The following is a 17,531-nucleotide window of genomic DNA, read 5'->3' on the forward strand; positions in this document are numbered from 1 at the left end:
TCTCCACCGGTCTGCCCTTTCTTTTGTAGATTTGGGGGTGCGCTGAGAACTGAAACAAGGTTCCGAGCAGGTACCCCACTACTGAGCACTGAGCCCTTAAGCCTTCAGGATCCTCTTGGACACACTTTCTCTTAGAGCCCTGTTTATGTGTTGATTGCTGCCATGTTGAATCCTCAGATTCATTTAGGGAGGAGTAACAGCTCTGAGTAACACTGGATGCTTACAGCAAAGAACTGGAACATTCCTGCCCTTTAGATCTTCTCTGTCCACATACAGTCTTACAGTTTTGTTCGTCTCTGAGGTTGATCGACCACAGCACATGCCTGTCTTTGAGTGCTGGGCACATCCTTCTTTCATCCTGTACATCTCTTCCTCTCTCACGCCCATGCCTATCCTCCATCTGAGCCTACTATGGAGCTTTCCTCTTGGCGGCTCTTAGACATGGTTATGAAGTTCCTGTTGGTGGCATCACCAAGGCGACATGCTCACCTTCCCTTTATAACAGGTGAGATTCCTGAGGACCAAGAAGGTAAGAAGCCACAGGTATGCGTTAATCATACCTGCCTGTCTCCACTCCCAGCATCGTTCCCCTGCATCACTCAGACTGTTGGGATTTTTAGTCTTCCAGTCAGGATGACAAGATAAAAGTTGAGCCTCCCACCCCCGGGAGAAGGAGTTTGAGGCAATTCCTCTGTTCTGACTGATTGTGTGCTTAACCTGAGTCCCCCTGTTCTACTCCCCTGTATGAACTAGATGTCGGGAAAGCTCTCCAGGGACTTGATCATTGTTGAAATCAGGTTACTACCCTCCTCTCTGGTCACAGAGGTACACACTTCTCTCTGGTCACACAGGTACACACTTCTTCCTGAGACCTTGAGAAGACCTTAGCTTCATTTCCCCTGAGCTGAACATAGGGCTATGAGAGGTTATGTGCTCAAAGTACATGTTGGCAATTCATCTGGCTGAAAATCCCTAATTAAAATGTAGCAAACAAGAACTGAATAGAGGCTCTTGTGTATTTTTTGATTATATTCAGTAGTGACCTAGTGACCTGAAATGTTTAATGGAATATCTTAAAATGTCCTTCTTGCTCACTGAAGTAATCAGATTTTTTTAAAAAATTGAAGTGCCAATAATGAAATCTGACCTCACTACTAAAAAAAAAAAAAGGTTAAGGCTGCATAGCCAGATAAACTGAAATTAAAAGTTTCTGTGTCTATATTATACCTTTTTGTTCAACTCTGAGTTACATTCTAATCCTTTCAGGTCCCTTTCTGTATGTGTGTATATATTTGCTATCATATATGCCTGTATTATATGCTTGTTTATATGTATGTATACACATGTGTATTTGTGTGCATTTAATACTAATATATACACATGAAATGTATAGGTTACTTTTTGAAAATACAATTGAAAAAAAGAATTGCTAGTGGTAAAACCCAGTAAACAACCCCAGCACTAATGAATATTTACAAGAAGTTTTAAATTTCATTTTGTTGGTTGTAAAATAATCTCATTTCGCACCAGCAAGATTTGTACTTATTTACACAGCAATGCACATTATTTCTCCTGTAGAAAGTGGAAGTTAAGCCATTTGTTTTACAGTGAGAGCTAAATTCTGAGCTTCCATTTTCAGGACAATGGGAGGATTGTTTTTAAAACCCGAGTCTACAGAGTTACAGGTACGTTTCAAATCACACTAATGGCAAAAGATTTGAATAGACAGCACATTGTTTGGATGGAGAGGAAGACAGATGGCGGGATGGGGAGGTCATGAGTCTAAGCAACCTGCCAAATGAGTGGACACAGTGACAGCAGTGTTGGAAATGAGATCAGAGGGGATGAAAGGGCCCTGCAGGTGGCTTTCATGGTTGCTTGCAGATTTTCCCACGGAGCATGCTCTAGATGGTGACCACAGAACTCTGCTCTCTCAAACACACTTTTCCTCCTTTATCTCTAGGACTCTGTTCTTAGGGCAGTCAGTTTCTTTTTTATTTTCTCTTTCTCTCTCTCTCTCTCTCTCTCTCTCTCTCTCTCTCTCTCTCTCTCTCTCTCTCTCTCTCTCTCTCTCTCTCTCTTTTTATTTTGAGACAGGATTTCTCTGAGTTCCAGGTTTCTCTGGCTGTCCTGGAACTCGCTCTGTAGACCATGCTAGCCTCAAACTCAGAAATCTACCTGCCTTTGCCTCCTGAGTGCTGGGATTAAAGGTGTGCACCACCATGCCTGGTCCAGTAGTCTTTTTCTTAATGGACTTTTATTCCAAATGATCTGCATATAACTGTACATGGTTGACATCATATGAAGAACTTGATAGATGTAAGAACAGAATCCAGAATGTGGGTCTGTCTGACTTTTTGAAGCAGCCTTTATGTAACTATAAAAGTAATTATTCTGACACTATATTTCTAACCCATGTCATTAATGTCTTGCATTCTTTCCCTCTTCTCCCCCTTCCCCATCCCATTTGAAAGATGGGAAATTACTTTCCAACCTGCCGTGTATAAGAGAACATCTTCCTTACAATGAACTTGGTTTGACGGTATTATCACATCCCCCTGGCCTACGCCGCACTGAAATCATTTGTTCACTTTTTCCTGAATTAAATAAAGAAAAGGTTATATTCAGTTTATTTTTCCTCTTCACTGCGGAATCCTTTAAGATAGTCATTTATTTTTGTTTTGTGTACGAGTATTTGCTTGCATGTAAGTGTGTGCACAGACTGCGTGCAGTGCCATCAGAGACCAGAAGAGGGCATTGGATTTCCCGGAGCTGGCCTTGCAGACAGTTGTGAACCTCTGTGTGGGTGCTGGGAACTGAACCTGAGTCCTCTGGAAGAGCAGCGGGTGCTCTTCACTGCTCACCAGTTGCCATCAGAGTCTCTACCCTGTCAAAGGGCCACCGTTGTCAGTTGCAGAAAAGTGAGTGACAAGCTCTTTTGTTGCAGCTGTTCCATTGGAAAGTTTTGTAGTTACAGGTTTTCAGTGTCATGTGGAAACACTGGAAATGCTTGGAGAAAATATATGTAGATTGCTGTCAATAGTAGCCCTATGAACTGTGCACAGCTTCACACCACTCTGCCGCGTCCCTTCCATTCCCTTATGATTTTTCCAGAATCTTCTTAAATAACAATGATTTAAAGGATGTCATATTTATATTTTTATGAACTCTTTCATTTCAGTAGCTTTTCCTGATATGTGTAGAATGAGACTGCTAGTTCATTTCCCGGCTGCCCAGACCAGAAAAATCACACAGGAACTGTATTAATTACAATACTGTTTGACCAATGACTCTAGCATATTCCTAGCTAGCTCTGTCCTTCCTGTTACAACATTCCTTCTTCCTTCCTGTTACAACATTCCTTCTTCAAGAAGGTATCTGAGACACCACACAAATTGTAAGTAGACCCTGTAGGCAAGCTTCCCTTCCAGTGGATCAGTCCAGTGTTAACCCCTAATCTTGTAAGAATCCTAAACATGTGCTTTGGTTTTATAGTTTTATATTTTCGACTATGGAGACAGGGATCTTCCTGTGTAAGCCTCCCAAGTGCTAGGATTCTAGACATGCACCATCAGCCAGCCTTACTTTTGAAAGGTTGATTATTATAGAACAATTCAGCCACCCACAAATGGAAAGGGGGCACTAGAACAGGACCTCATGTTCCTGCCCATCACCTCGCTCAGCTTCTATGTCAGCCATCTTGTTTCCTCTGAGCGCTATCTCTGCCTTCTGAATTATTTCCTCTATAACATTTACATAGTATGTGCTTCTATAAAACACGTGCTTTTTAGATGAGTATTTTTTTAAGTCTTCTCTCTTTCTCAGAGTCTTACTATATGGTCCAGCATGATCTCAGATTCCCGGGCTCAAATGATTCACTGAGATCAGCCTTCTTGAGGAACTGCAGCTAGTGGTGTTGGCCATTACACGTACATAAGACATGGGCTTTTAAAAATCAGTTGTTTTTAAATGGAGATCATCACAGTATCATGATAGGACATTAACAATCATTCTTTGATACTGTCAAGTATCTAATCATTGTTCATGTTAGCTCAGTTGCCTTAGAAGATTTTTGTATGATATTTTTTTAAAAAAATTAGGATTCAAGTAAGTGATGCTCATTGAAATTGCTGGGTGTGTATCTTAAGGAATTTTTCCCTCCATCTGTGGGGTTTTTTTTTGCTTATTTGTTTGCTTTTTGCATCTTTTTTTGTAATTTTCTTTATTGTTGCTGTCAAAGAAGCCAATTTTGTTCCGTAGAGTTTTCTAGAATGCTAATTTTGCTGATGGCATCCTATGATGTACTTTTATTTCTTGTCAGTTGTCAGTGTGCTTAAGTTGCACTTTGGAATAGGAGTATTTCTGATGATCTAGGTGCCAGCTACTGGTGAGAAGGATGCCACAGGATTAGATTAGTGCATCACCAGTGAGTCATGGGTGATAAGAAGCAAGCATTGATTGGGTGCCCACTGTATGCAGTCACAGTGCTAGGTACGTTCCATGACCTCTCTTATAAACCTGTGTGCTGTGCTGTGCTGTACTGTGCTGTGTATAGGGACTGTCTCCGTTTCCAAATGGCACTGTTTTGGAACTCATCGATGGAGTCATGATAGGAAACAGGACCTCTGCGTCTCTTCAGCATGTCAGTCTCATGCCCTAGTGCACATGTGGCTTCAGGGGTAGGCAGACCTTAGAAAAGAATACAGTTACACAAGCCAGATCCAGTAGATCTGGATTGTGGATGGAGGGATAGAGGAAGAAAGTTCGGAGAACCCCAGCCTGTCTCTCCCACCCAGTTCCATCCAGTCTTGGAGCCAGACCTTTGAGTTGTCAGAAGAGGCCAAACATCAGAATGTCTGTCTTCAAAATGTTAGCTGCAGATTCAGAATTCTAAAGGGCAGTGCTCACTCAAGCCAGACAGTCTGCAGGCCCACATCACCCTGCCGGGAAGCATGTGGGCCGCAGACCCAGCAGTTAGCTGGCAGAGGCAGCCATCCTCAGAGGCCCAAGTACCCTCTAGCTCTCGCCGCAAGTTGGGAAGAGTTCGTGACCCCTCATTACCTCCGACAGAAGGGACAATCTGAGATTTGAGGTGACGTGGACTTATAACCTGCTGTTATGCTATGTAGTTAGTGTCTGGTGTGATTCCCCCAGTCCTCCAGGTTAAATGCAGACTTGATTCCCAACCTGTGGCACTTCTGAACGATGGTGGCATGTCTAAGGGTGGGCTTAGCAGGAAGTCATGGGTCACTGGGGGGGGGGGGATGACCTTCATGCAGCAGTGGACTCAGCCTCTTCCTCTCTCTCTTTTTCATTTCCAGTGAGGAAGTGAGCAGCCCTGCCTGACATTCCTAATCATGGGCCCAGAAGCAGTGGGGTCTTTAGAGCATAAACTAGAGCCTCCCAAACTAGGAGACAGTAGTCAGGATAGCTCCTCTGCTGTAAGGCGATTGTTGTTGTTTCTTTTCCCCCAGTGAAGCAGAGCTGGCTGCACACTTAGTTAACACGTCTTTTTTGGTAATCCCTCAATCAAAGCCATGGCTACCAGGGTCAGGGACCCCCTGGCTGTGGCACTTTATGCTCTAGCCTCCTGAACTCAATGGAACGTGTAAAATCTGTCTTCTCTTAGGCAGAGCTTGCGGAGTCTGAGATTACTCACACCCTAATCTTTAGGTAACTCCTTCCCCAATCATTTCATTATTCCTTCTTATTTCAATAGCAAAGCCGTAACAGGAGATCCAGTTTATAAGTATCGCTTGTCTCATTTTCAATTCAGCAGGAAAATCAATAGTTTTAAAGATGAATTTGTCCATCAATAACAAAATCATTTGTTTGCCTCTCTGGAAGTACTATTTCACAGACTTTGATTTCCAAGTTCCTTGGAGGGTGGGGTAGAGAAGACGTGCTGGCCATCGACTTTCATCCCTGTTATAAGGAAAGGCAGTTTTCACAGTTATTTGCATGGTAGCTAACAAGCTATAGCTCATATAGAGAGTTATTTTCTTCCTCTCCAGTAACTCAAGGCTTTGTCTTTATTGGCCCGGGTGACTGATGAGGGTCAGTCTAGCTTGGCGGAGATAAAGGGGCCAGGGCAGTTTGGCAGCCATACAAAGAACCCCCTGGCCAGGCTTGGAGCATTCATGTTTTCAGTAATTCCTCCCTGAACTTGAAGACAAAGCCCCTTTCTCCCATGCAGCTTCCTCCCTCCTTGTCTAGACATTCTGCAAGGGTTCCCTAGTTACAGGAGCACAAACCCAGTCCCGCAAGCCTGCAGGCCAGCCGACAGCCACCAGGCCCAGGGTGAGTGCTGGTAGAGGCAGCAACACTGAATGCATTCTAGGCGAGTCTTATCCCCAAGAGGAAGTCATGAATCCTGAGGTGGTCCCATGGGGGTGGGAGGAGTGGTAAAGCCTGTGCCTAGGGAGTCTCTGCTTAGCAATGGCAACCGATCTGAAGCTGTCCTGGGGATAGAAGAGCACCACAAGCAGATATTTACCTTTAAATCTTTGACTGTGGTAAATATACATACGAGGATCATTGATGTCACTTCTAATGGTGTAGATAGGCAGCGTTAAGTACACCCACTCTTGGGTAACTGCTGTCCTGGACTTTGTCCATCTTGCAGATGTAAATGCTTTTGGCCCCTCCTTCGCTCAAACCCTGCAATCCCTGTTTTGTTTTCTGTTTCTGGGTGTCTCACTATGTTCCTTGATGAAACTGAAATCATATAGTACAGGCTGGACACGCTGTATCTGATAGTGTGGTTTGAATATGAAATATCTCAACTCCGCTCACGTGTTTGCACACCTGGTCCACAGCTAGAGGATGGGCCTAGGAAGTGAGTTCTGGAAGAGGCTATACTTAGATACTTCCTGTCTCCTCTGATCCCTGACTGAGAGCCCAGGGTGACCAGCTGCCTTCTGTTCCTACCAGCATGCCTTTTCCTCCGTGGTGAACTGTATCACCCTTGAACTATGAGCCCAAATAAACCCCTTGCCCTTAAGCTGCTTCTTGTCAGGCCTGTAGTCCCATAGTGAGGAAAGCGGCTAATGAAGCCAAGAGTGCTACTTCTCATGTCCGACACGACTCCAAGAACAGGAAATTTCACATCCAACCTCATGGGTCCATCGTGACAGTCAGGCTATGTGTACAAGGTGTAGAGGAAACGTCACACATTTTGTGTTGTAAGTTTGGGTCCTTCCCCATAGTATAAAGTTCATCATATGTTCATGTCCAGTAATCTGAAAATAATCAGAAGTCTGAAACATTGCTCAAAGGGATACTCACGTGTATTTGTGTTTTTCTAATTAGCTTATTCATTAGCATACTGTTGGCTGCTGAATTTTAATTTGTGTGTGTGTGTGTGTGTGTGTGTATGCATGTGTTTGGGTTTTTGTTTTTCTTTCTTTCCCATTTTTGTTTTTGCTGTTGTTTGTTTTTTGGGTTTTGTTTTTTTTTTTGACAGGATTTCTCTGTGTATCCATGGCTGTCCCAAAATTCACTCTGTAGACCAGGCTGGCCTCGAACTCAGAGATCTGCTTGCCTCTGTCTCCTGAGTGCTGGGATTAAAGGCATGTGCTACCACCACTGAGCATTAAATTAATTTAAAAATATAGTCTCTTAGTTTCGCTCAACATATTTCAAGCACCCATTAGCCACAACTGGCTAGCTACTACTGATGGCCAAGAAAGAGACTTCCAACTGCTCAGAAAGAGCTAATTGGGTGGAAAGCTGCTGGCTTACACTGATAACTGATGGGGGGGGGAGTGTGTGTGTGTGTGTGGGGGAACATACCAGATATTTTTTCACACTGTGACAGCTAAGAAATAATCAGACTTCATTTCTGTACCTGCCACAAGGCATTTGTATATTTCTGAATGGGCTACTTATCCCAGCTTCCTATCTTTTAAAGTCCCCTCTCCTCCAGTGCATGACCATTAAGTGACTAATTAAAGAATTTGCTTAGAGAACCTAGAGAGCACAAATGCACTTTGAAATGTTCCCAACGTGGACGTGGGAGAGGCCTGCTAGCACCGCCATTGATGGGAGTTAAATTGGAGTGTTTCATTAATTAGCACTGAATTGCTAACCTGGCAAGAATCCTAATTAGCTTTTGCTACAAAGCAGCCATGTTCAGTAGGCCTACCCCTCAACCAGCTGCTTTTAAGGCTTTTTTCCTTGAGACCCAGAGTGAATGTGGAATGCCACGCCAATCCAGTATCTACACACATGTGTCTGTGCAGATATACTCTGAACTGCCTATGATTTTACTGACCCTTGCTGCGTGAGATCCACATATTCCATTCTGTAGCCTGCAAGAGGACCACAGCATAGGGTTTGAGAAGTGCTGTCTTGGTGGCACAGGGATGCCACTCTTACCACCAGTGAGTCTCCTCCTACCCCTCTCACACACACAGCTTTAAGAAAAGATTATAATATAATTACAATATTTCCCCCTTACCACTCCCTACCTCCCATATAGTTTCCCCTACTCTCCTTCAAGTACATGGCCTCTGTTTCCACTAATCATTATTGCATGCACATATGTATTTGTATATACATATATATTCCTAAATAGAACCTGTTGAGTTCATATAATGTTACTTGTCTGAATGTTTTCGGGGCTGACCGTTTGGCACTGGATAACCAATTGGTGTGCTCCTCCTGGGAGGATCACCTCTACTGTTCCTGGCTTTGCTCAGTTGCTGTAGTTCTTTGTGTAAGGTCGAGACCTCAGGGACTTTTTCCTGCACACTTAGTACTCTTTCGTGGTGGGCTAGGAAGCCATGCCTGCTTAAGGGAAATGGGTGGAAGTTTGAAGGAAAGAAATGAAGGCAGCAGAAATCACTTATAAACCAAAGAGAGGAAGTAAACCAAGTATTGCAGGTTAAATGAGGTTGTCTTTCTGGTGGATTCTACCTTAGCACCATGAAATGCACATGTAGATAAAAAGACTATCCGCTCAGATGGAGCAGCCTTCTCCAGAGCCGCTGTAACCAGGTCAGTGGCTGCTTCCTGAGGTTTCCTCCAGTCTCCAGAGCATCCCATTCTTCTTTGCTAAGTTCAGGGGTTTCTGTCATTGTTGTTGTTTGTTCTGTAGTCTGGGCTGGCTTGGAATCTGTTAAGTAGACCACGCTGGTCTTCGCAGAGTTCCTCTTTCCCTGGGAATGCCAGGATTAAAGGGGTCAGCTTGCTACCGTGCTCTATAACAGGTGGTAATTCCGTTTTGGTGGCTGATTACATATTTAGTCACTGGGCTAAATGGAAGTATTTCTATAGTATTTAGGGATTAACAGAAACTTTGATGTGGAAATTGTCATTTCTGGGTTTCTTTTGGAAATAGTTTGGCCGATCCGCCTAGCAGAGTTCTTAGATGTCACATATGGCAGCTAAAATGTAAATTGTTATGCATTATTTTTTGTAAAGCTGACTGTTCAGTTCTGTAGCCAAACTGGATGTACTCCAGCAGCTGCATAAAGCTAGTGGTCACCATGCTGCAGTGAGGAGACATGACATTTCCATTACAGCTGGTCCAGGAGGCCTGCCGAGTCATCTCTGAGGCTAGTCGATGGGACTCGGGCAAATTAAGTTGACAGGTAGCTCAGCTTGTGAGGTAGTTTTCTGTTTCTTTTAGCTACACACATACACACAAACACACGGAAAGAGGTTGGGAGAGATTGGTGGATTGATTCCACTACCTTCTAGCACTCCTGGTCGTCCACAAAACTCAATGAAAAAACCAGCCTCCCTGATCCTTGCCTTCCTCAGCCTGTTGTCTGTGTCCTCTTTACAGTCACCTGACCCAGTGGCCCAGCTGACTTGCTGAGCAAGCAGGAGACTAGATGATAGATAAAAACCCATTGGGTTTTGTGTACTCTGCAAGTACCTCTTATAACTGAAAGACCTGTGCTTGGCCTAGCCTGGGCATAGACCTAGTAGTTTCAAAACGTGTCTGACTCTGAGCCTTGATAGCTGCTGTAGGTGTGAATGAAGCTAGCTGGTTTTGACTGGCTTGCTTGGGGGAGTTTGGAGTGAAAAGCCAGTCCCCATGGTATCTTCTATGTACACAGCCTTTAACACTTACAAGTATGTCTTCTGGGTCATGTAAATTGACATTTGTAAGAAGAAGCATGTGAGGTGAGAGAAAACATTTGCAGCAGAGGAGCCAAGGCTCAGAGAGGTAGAGCGGTCTTCCCATGGTCACACAGCTGGCAGCTGGCAGAGCTGAGCTTTGAGTCTCAGTCTGGAGCAGTGCTTCTCACCCGTCCTAATGATGCGACCCTTTAGTACACTTTGTCACGTTGTGGTGACCTCCAACCACGAAATTATTTTTGCTGCTACAGCATAACTGTAATTCTGCTACTGTTATGGGGACAGTAATGTAAATATCTGTGGTTTTCAATGGTCATAGATGATCCCGACGAAAAGGCCATTTGACCCCAAAAGGTCACGACCCCACAGGTTGAAAACTGCTTTTGAGAGGCTATGGCTTTACTTCTGTTGGATTCTGGACTTGTAAAATAAGACGTGTTTAGCTGGGCAACTGATGGCACAGACGGAAAGTCAGCTCAGCGAGTGGTTTTTAATGCTGGACTTGGAGAAGGGCCCTGTAATCCGGTGGCTTGGGTCCTGCCCTGCCCTCGGGGGCTTTTTTTTCTGAAGCAGGTGAATAAATATATTACAAGCAACAAATGTGTGTTATTCTAGAAAAAACTGAATGTATTAGTGCTCATGGATGCTGAATAACTGGCCAAGTCCTTTCTAGAACTCTCTTGGAAAGAGAACAGCTTCGAGTCAGATCCTGATATGCAAAAGGACTAAGAGAAAGGGCCCTTGACAGGCGCAAAGGCTTGATGGCAAAGCAGACCCTTGGTGACAGATGCTTCAGTTTGCAGAACGCTAGAAAACTAGAAAAGGAACACGTGATTATTGAAAACCTACTCCTCACAAGACATTGTGTGGAGCTGGGTTTGCAGCGGGGTGTTAGGAGACTTAAGCCCCACTTTGACTGTGTGTGGTCTTTGGAGGGAGAGACTATCAATTGTTAATGGTGACACAGTTACCGCGGGATTTCAGACTGCGGGTGTTCCTTCAAAAGTAAGCAAAGGGCTTTCATGAGAGGTGTAATGTGATCACGTGAGTTAGAGTGGTGTTTGACCTTGGATGGCAGCTGTGAGAATTACCCAGCGACATAGGGAGCATGGAATGAATAGGGGTAAAGGTGGGAGCAGAGCAAAGGCCCTGGGATGTGGGAGACCTGGAAAGAGGCCTGTGTGCTGCTGAGGATGGGGGGGAGGGGTGAGTGGTGGGAGGTGAAACTGAAGGGCGGGTCCCAGGCTGATCAGAGCTTCTTCACCAGGCCTTTAAGAGCTGTCATCGACTTTACGGTATTTAAAGCAGAGATCATGATTGAATGCATTCTTCTTTTCAAAGCTGCCTTGGCAGCAGTGTAGAGAATGTTTCCAGAAATTCCCGAGGGCCCCCCATGTGATCCTGGCTAGAGGTGATGGCACAGGGTGGTGGCAGCTCTGGGCAAGGAAATGGCTAATTCCCAGAGGGCTGTGGGAGACGTTGAAGCAGATGGTAGGATGGCTTCTGATGGTTCCCTGATGGGATGGATGTGGAGCTGGCCCTGGGATCCGGGAGAAGATCAGCCTTAGACATCAGAGAGGAGCTGGGTGCAGAGGGGTTGGGAACTCGAGTTGAGAACTGAGCTGGGCTTAGCTGGTGAAGTTATGTGTGCAAGGAGTCTCTGGGCCACACCCCACCCAGGGGAAAAAGCACGCTAGCTCAGGAGCCAGTAGAGGGCTACAGGAAAACCCAAAGCACTCGTATATTATGTCACCGAGGCAGAGTAAAAATTATTCAAAAGAGTGATCATATCTTTCCTATCAAGTCGTTTTCCTTATAATGCACAAATCTGTCAAGGGGTGGCCACCAAGCATCTCTGGTCCAAGGCGCTTCCCCAAGGGAGAGCTGGCTCACTGTGTCATTGCCAGTTCTGTATGTGTGGGTTCAGACAACTGCGGGTCAGAAATACAGCATGGTGGGATTGCCTCTGAACTAAACATGCACAGGCTGTTTCATCTTAATATTCCCTCAAGCAATATAGTATATGAATTATTTATGTAGCATTTACATTGTGTTAGGCATTCTAAACAATCTAGAGATGACTTCAGTCTGCAGGAAATATGTATAGGTTATAAGCAAGTACTGCACCCTTTTAAATGAGAAAACTGGGTATCTCTGCAGGGTCCTGGCATCAACCTCCTGTGAATACCAAAAGACAACTGCCTATCATTTATTCATATGTCAGATTGCTGTGTGTGTGCACACATGCACGTGCATGCATGTATGATGCTGGGAACAATAACCTCTTTTTCTTTCTCCTACATGACTGCTCTTTTTTTGGCTGCCACTATGGCCTGTTGCCAACTCGAGATTACTTAGCCCCATGAAGGACTAAGCATGTGTGGTCTCTGCAGCTATGCAGTTCTTCGTCAGAGTCCCCAGAATAACGCCAGCCGGGATGCTGGTCTGAGATAGCTGCAAGCAGATCATTGGTTAGCCTGCAGTATCTGCTGATGTGCGATCCAAGCACAGGCAATTGGAGTGTCCCCTGTCCAGCCTGCTGCCATATTCCTCCTTGCTCTTCTCGTTGCAGGATGTCTGGCGCTCCTCCAAGTTACTGTTTCGTGGCGTTGCCGCCTCGAGCCAAGGATGGCTTGGTGGTGTTTGGGAAAAACTCAGCACGGCCTAGAGATGAAGTGCAGGAAGTTGTGTATTTCCCGGCTGTCGATCACGAAGCGGAGAGCAAAGTTGAGGTGAGTGGTAACTTGAGGCCCCTCTGCTCCTCCGGACGTTGTCTTTGTAGGGCTTCGCCTCTAACTACCTAGCTTCTTCCCTGAATGCCTGCTTGCCTTCCAGATGGCCATGTCGTTTTTACTAATTCTTTTTGTCATGCCGATGGGCTTATAGCCTGAACAACAAGGGCACAATGGAGAATTCTGTATCCACTCCGGTCCTTGTTTTATGGCTAAAGGAAAATATATAGTTCCAAAGACAAATCTGTGAAATTAAAAATGGATTCGTTGAAGTCTAGCTTGCCTCCTTACTTGGTTTCCTTTTTCTTTATAGGTAACCTCATTTTGGAAGTATTTTTGTTTTTTTGATTTGTTTAGCCTTCTGCAGTTTTTTAAGGAGAAATGTCGCCCACCAGTTCAATTATCACCACTTGGCGATACTGTTTTGCCAGGTTGTGGAACGTTCACAAGGAGAAGCCTTGCTGAAGGAAGTCTGTAACTGGGGGGGGGGGGCGGGCCTTTAATGTTTCTAGCTTCACCTTGCTTCTAGCTCACTCCTCTTGCTTCCTGAGACTGAGGTGTGGTCTCTCAGCTTCCTGTTCTAGCTGTCCGCTGCCCTGCGGCCCCTGCCATTATAGACATATATTCCTTGGGATCTATTAGTCAAAATGAACTCTTTAAGTTGTCATCATGAGTGTAATAAGTCACACACAAGGCATATGCATCCCCATTTCTTTCTGTGCAGAGCCCCCCTCCCCGCTTCTGTCTCTTTTTCTTTACTTTCCCTTTTCTAAGGCAGAGCCTTGCTGCACAGCCACACTGGCCTTGAACTCACAGCCACCTCATCTCGACCTCCGAGTACTAGGGTTACATGTGAACACCAATACAGCGGGTCTGCTTTTCCCTACTTTGCTTTTCTTCCCCTCAACAAAATTTGTATCATGGTGTATTTGTTATTTTTCTGTTGCTGTGATAAAATACCACTATCAGGTAGGGTTTATCATTCCAGAGGGGTAAGAGTTCATCACCCTTACTGTGGGAAAGCCTGCAGCAGGCAGCATGGCAGCTGGTGCAGCAAGCTGAGCGCTCCCATCTTGACCTGAACCCAGGAAGCAAAGAGCACACTGGGACTTGCACATGGGTTTTAAAACTCCCAAATAGCAAACCCTCCCTCAGTAACATATTTCCCCTAGTAAATCCATACCTTCTAAACCTACCCAAACTGTGCCACCAGCTTGGGACCTAGTATTTAAACATCTGAGCCTATGGGGTTTTCTCTTTGAACCATCACACTTGGAGATCGGAAAATACAGTATACACGACATGTACTTACTTCAGTGTGCTTTATTGGGTAGAGTTATAGTCAGTGGCTATGTTAGTCGACCAGCTTAATCAGCTCCACGTTGCTGCTGGATACTGGGGTTCTAGTTCTTGGCTGCTTCCAGAAGTGCTGGATGAATAGTTGTCTTTTTATCGATGTCTTGTCTTTTGTATTTCTAGCATGCTAAAGATTGTTCATCACTTCCTGTTTTGAATGCTTTAAAATTTCATTTTTATTAATATTTATTTGGGATACTTGACTAGGAACGAGATTCTGGGTCACGAGCTAAGTGCATATGTAATGCAGGCAAATATAATCGTACTTCTTCCCATAGGTGGTTTACTATTTTGCATGCCCACCAACAATGCATGACCGCATATGTCTCTCTGTGTTCCTAGAGTGTGTTATTGGACTTTCATGATGGTTATCTTACATTAATTTTAAATTCTGCTATTTTACCAAATTCCTTTTTCAGTTGTATCACCTTTGGCCAACATTTTTTTTGGCCTTTCCAGGTGTCCTATTATAGCCTCCAAGTTGGGATACTTTGATTCTTCTTCTATTTCTGATTATTTTCTTGTCTGATTGTGTTGGCCTTCATCTTGGATGCAATGGAGATAGTGGTGTCTTTGTAACTGACCCTGATGAAGTGGGGATGCCTGGACATTCACATCTGGATGCGGGTGTAGGGACTGAGGCTGGATTAATTTTGTTATAGTAAAATCTCTGCATAAGTTCCTATTTAAAATTTAAAAAAATAGCTTTGAGGCTTTGCTAAATTCTATTAAAGATTTGAAGATTTTTTTTTTTTTTGGTTTTTTGAGACAGGGTTTCTTTATAGCTTTGGAGCCTGTCTTGGAACTAGCTCTTGTAGACCACACTGGTCTTGAACTCATAGAGATCCGCCTGCCTCTGCCTCCTGCAGTTATGGGGCAATTGCCTAATGCCTTCCTTTCTATTTCTTTGGCAAATTGAGCCATGTTTGCATTCGTGAGTTATGCTTCTTAGTTATGGTATTTTTTGGATGTTTAAACAGTAGTTGTTAAATATTTAAGAATTTGTAGAGAAAAGGGAGGCTAGTCAAGAACAAGCTCTGCCTACATCTATACTCTTCAGTGTGTTATGGTGAAGACAGCAAATGACTTTTCTCATGCCCTGCCTGGTTTAAAGACACAGTTACCAATGTGTCTAGCATTTCCTGGACACCGTTTCTGCTTCTCTCTGTTAATGTGTACATTAGCACCAAAAGGCAGCAGACCACGATGAGGAGTTGCCTATTTTGAGGAAGGCCGAGTTGGGTGTACCTTGATGTAGCCGTCTGTGTAGAGGATGATGGGAGACTGTGTCCCCTGGGGCTTTTGACAGGACCACTTGCTTCTTGAGTTGAGCCACTACCTAGTCCCTGTGTCCTATCTTCAGTGGGATGCTTATGTAGGTGAAGAGAAAGTGTGATCTCTCTGGTGAGCTCCTCAGAGACCAGTGTCTATTCCTCAGTGAGTGAATGTCTGTGTCATTTGAGTGTGGATGTCTTTTCCAGGAACAGGGAAAACTGCCCGGATGACATTTCCTGGTTTGAGTTATCGTTGCTTTCTCCTGTCTGCTTTCATGAATCTTTAACTCCCGACCTGACTGCAGAGACATAGGTACTGAAACCATCCTGTGGTTTCTACAGGATGAAGTCAAACCCCAAAGGCAGTGGTTCTGGTTTCTATCCCACGTATCCTTATTCCTCCCAAGCCGAGGGGTGCTTGGGGTCTGCACCATTCACTCTGACATGGACGAACCTTGCTGCAGGCTGGTGATTGCTCTGACCAGTGGCTCATGCAGCAGTGCTACGGAATGTTTTCCAGGGCTTGATAATAAGATGTCATTTTTTTTTCTGTCTGTCTCTCCTTGCCCAAAGGACTATACCCTATGAACTCAGTCACCTGTCATGCTGGGAGGTATTAAAGTAGTCCATATAAACAGGGCAGGTCCCACAGGGATAAAACTAGCATTAACTGCCAGTAAGTGGATGAAAGACATCGGATCCAGCCCTAGAGAGTGGTGTGGAGACGCAGTGTCTGACTGCTTGCTATTCACATGCCTGATTCAATGAACCCATGAGCACAATAAACGGTTGTTAATACCATTTAGTGTAGGGGTAATTTGTTAAGTAGCCATAGTAGCTATAATATTATACAAAAGTCTGGTGTAAACATGTCTGAAATAATAATTATGTGGGGCTAAAGAGATGGCTCAGTAGTTAAGAGCACTGGCTGCTCTTTCAGAGGACTTTGATTCAAGTCCCAGCACACACGTGCCAGCTCTCAACTGTCTGTGACTCCAATTCCAGGGACCCTGACACCCCCTTCTTGCCTCTTCAGGCACTAGGGGAACTTGTGCACAGGCTTACGCACAGAAAAAACATACATACAATTTTTTTAAAAAATAGCTATAAAAAAAGAACTTCAAGAAGTTTATTTTCTTTCTTGCTAGGCAAGCTAAGTGGGTACTGGCACTCTGCTCTCATATCAAGTATCCTGTCAGTCAGGCGGCGGCGACGCACACCTTTAATCCCAGTACTTGGGAGGCAGAGGCAGGTGGATCTTCGTGAATTCAAGACCAGTCTGGTCTTGAAGAGTTAGTTCCAGCATTGTTAGGACTGTTACACAGAGGGAAAAAAAAGAATCCTGTCAGAAAGCAGACACGATTCTGCTCTCTGGCTTAACACACAATATGTTATTACTCAAATATGCCATAGGTTGAATCATGAGTTCTTGCACAGATCGAGATGTGGTTCATAATATCCAGCAGTCTCTGAGATGCCCCTGGCCTCGTCATGTTCCATACCTGTGTCATGAGCTGCCTCTCTACACATGTGTGGTTAGCAGGTAATATAATACCCGAGATAAAAACCACATTCACGATCTCCATTTTATTTGTCTCTGTTGTCTGTCCACCTCACTGTATGCACACAGTTCATGCTGGAAGCCAGAGCAAAGGCTGAACTTTACCGTGCACACCCCAGGATGCACAGCAACAGCTGTCACTGCATCCTATTGTTCGAACACAGTCTGGTGTCCCCATCTCCTCCCCACCGTTTCTGTCTCGCGTTTTTTTTTTCTGTTATTCTCTTATTGGCATGGAGTTCTCTCTGTCTTGATTATTCTTCTTGAAGTATTACCAGGAGTTTTTTTTTTTTTTAAGATTTATTTATCTTATATACAGTGTTCTGCTTGACTGTATACCTGCAGGCCAGAAGAGGGCACCAGATCCCATTGTAGGTGGTTGCAAGCCACCATGTGGGTGATGGGAATTGAACTAAAGACTTCTGGAAGAGCAGCCAGTGCTCTTAACCTCTGCGCCATCTCTTTAGCCCCAGAAGTTTCTTTACAAAGCAAAGCTGTCCCTACGTTATTGAAGTG

The 17,531-nt window shown here is 44.5% G+C and overlaps 1 protein-coding gene across 1 annotated transcript in view; it reads left to right on the forward strand.

The window, feature by feature from the left end:
• Window positions 1–17,531, forward strand: part of Scrn1 (secernin 1) — a 59,419-nt gene that overhangs the window by 4,456 nt on the left and 37,432 nt on the right. The window contains exon 2 of the mRNA XM_038320006.1: window positions 12,665–12,824. Within this exon, the coding sequence (XP_038175934.1) occupies window positions 12,666–12,824 (159 nt within the window). The 5' untranslated portion in view covers window position 12,665. The remainder of the gene's footprint in view (window positions 1–12,664; window positions 12,825–17,531) is intronic.

This window comes from Arvicola amphibius, chromosome 2 (genome assembly GCF_903992535.2).
Source record: "Arvicola amphibius chromosome 2, mArvAmp1.2, whole genome shotgun sequence".
Classification (NCBI taxonomy): domain Eukaryota; kingdom Metazoa; phylum Chordata; class Mammalia; order Rodentia; family Cricetidae; genus Arvicola; species Arvicola amphibius.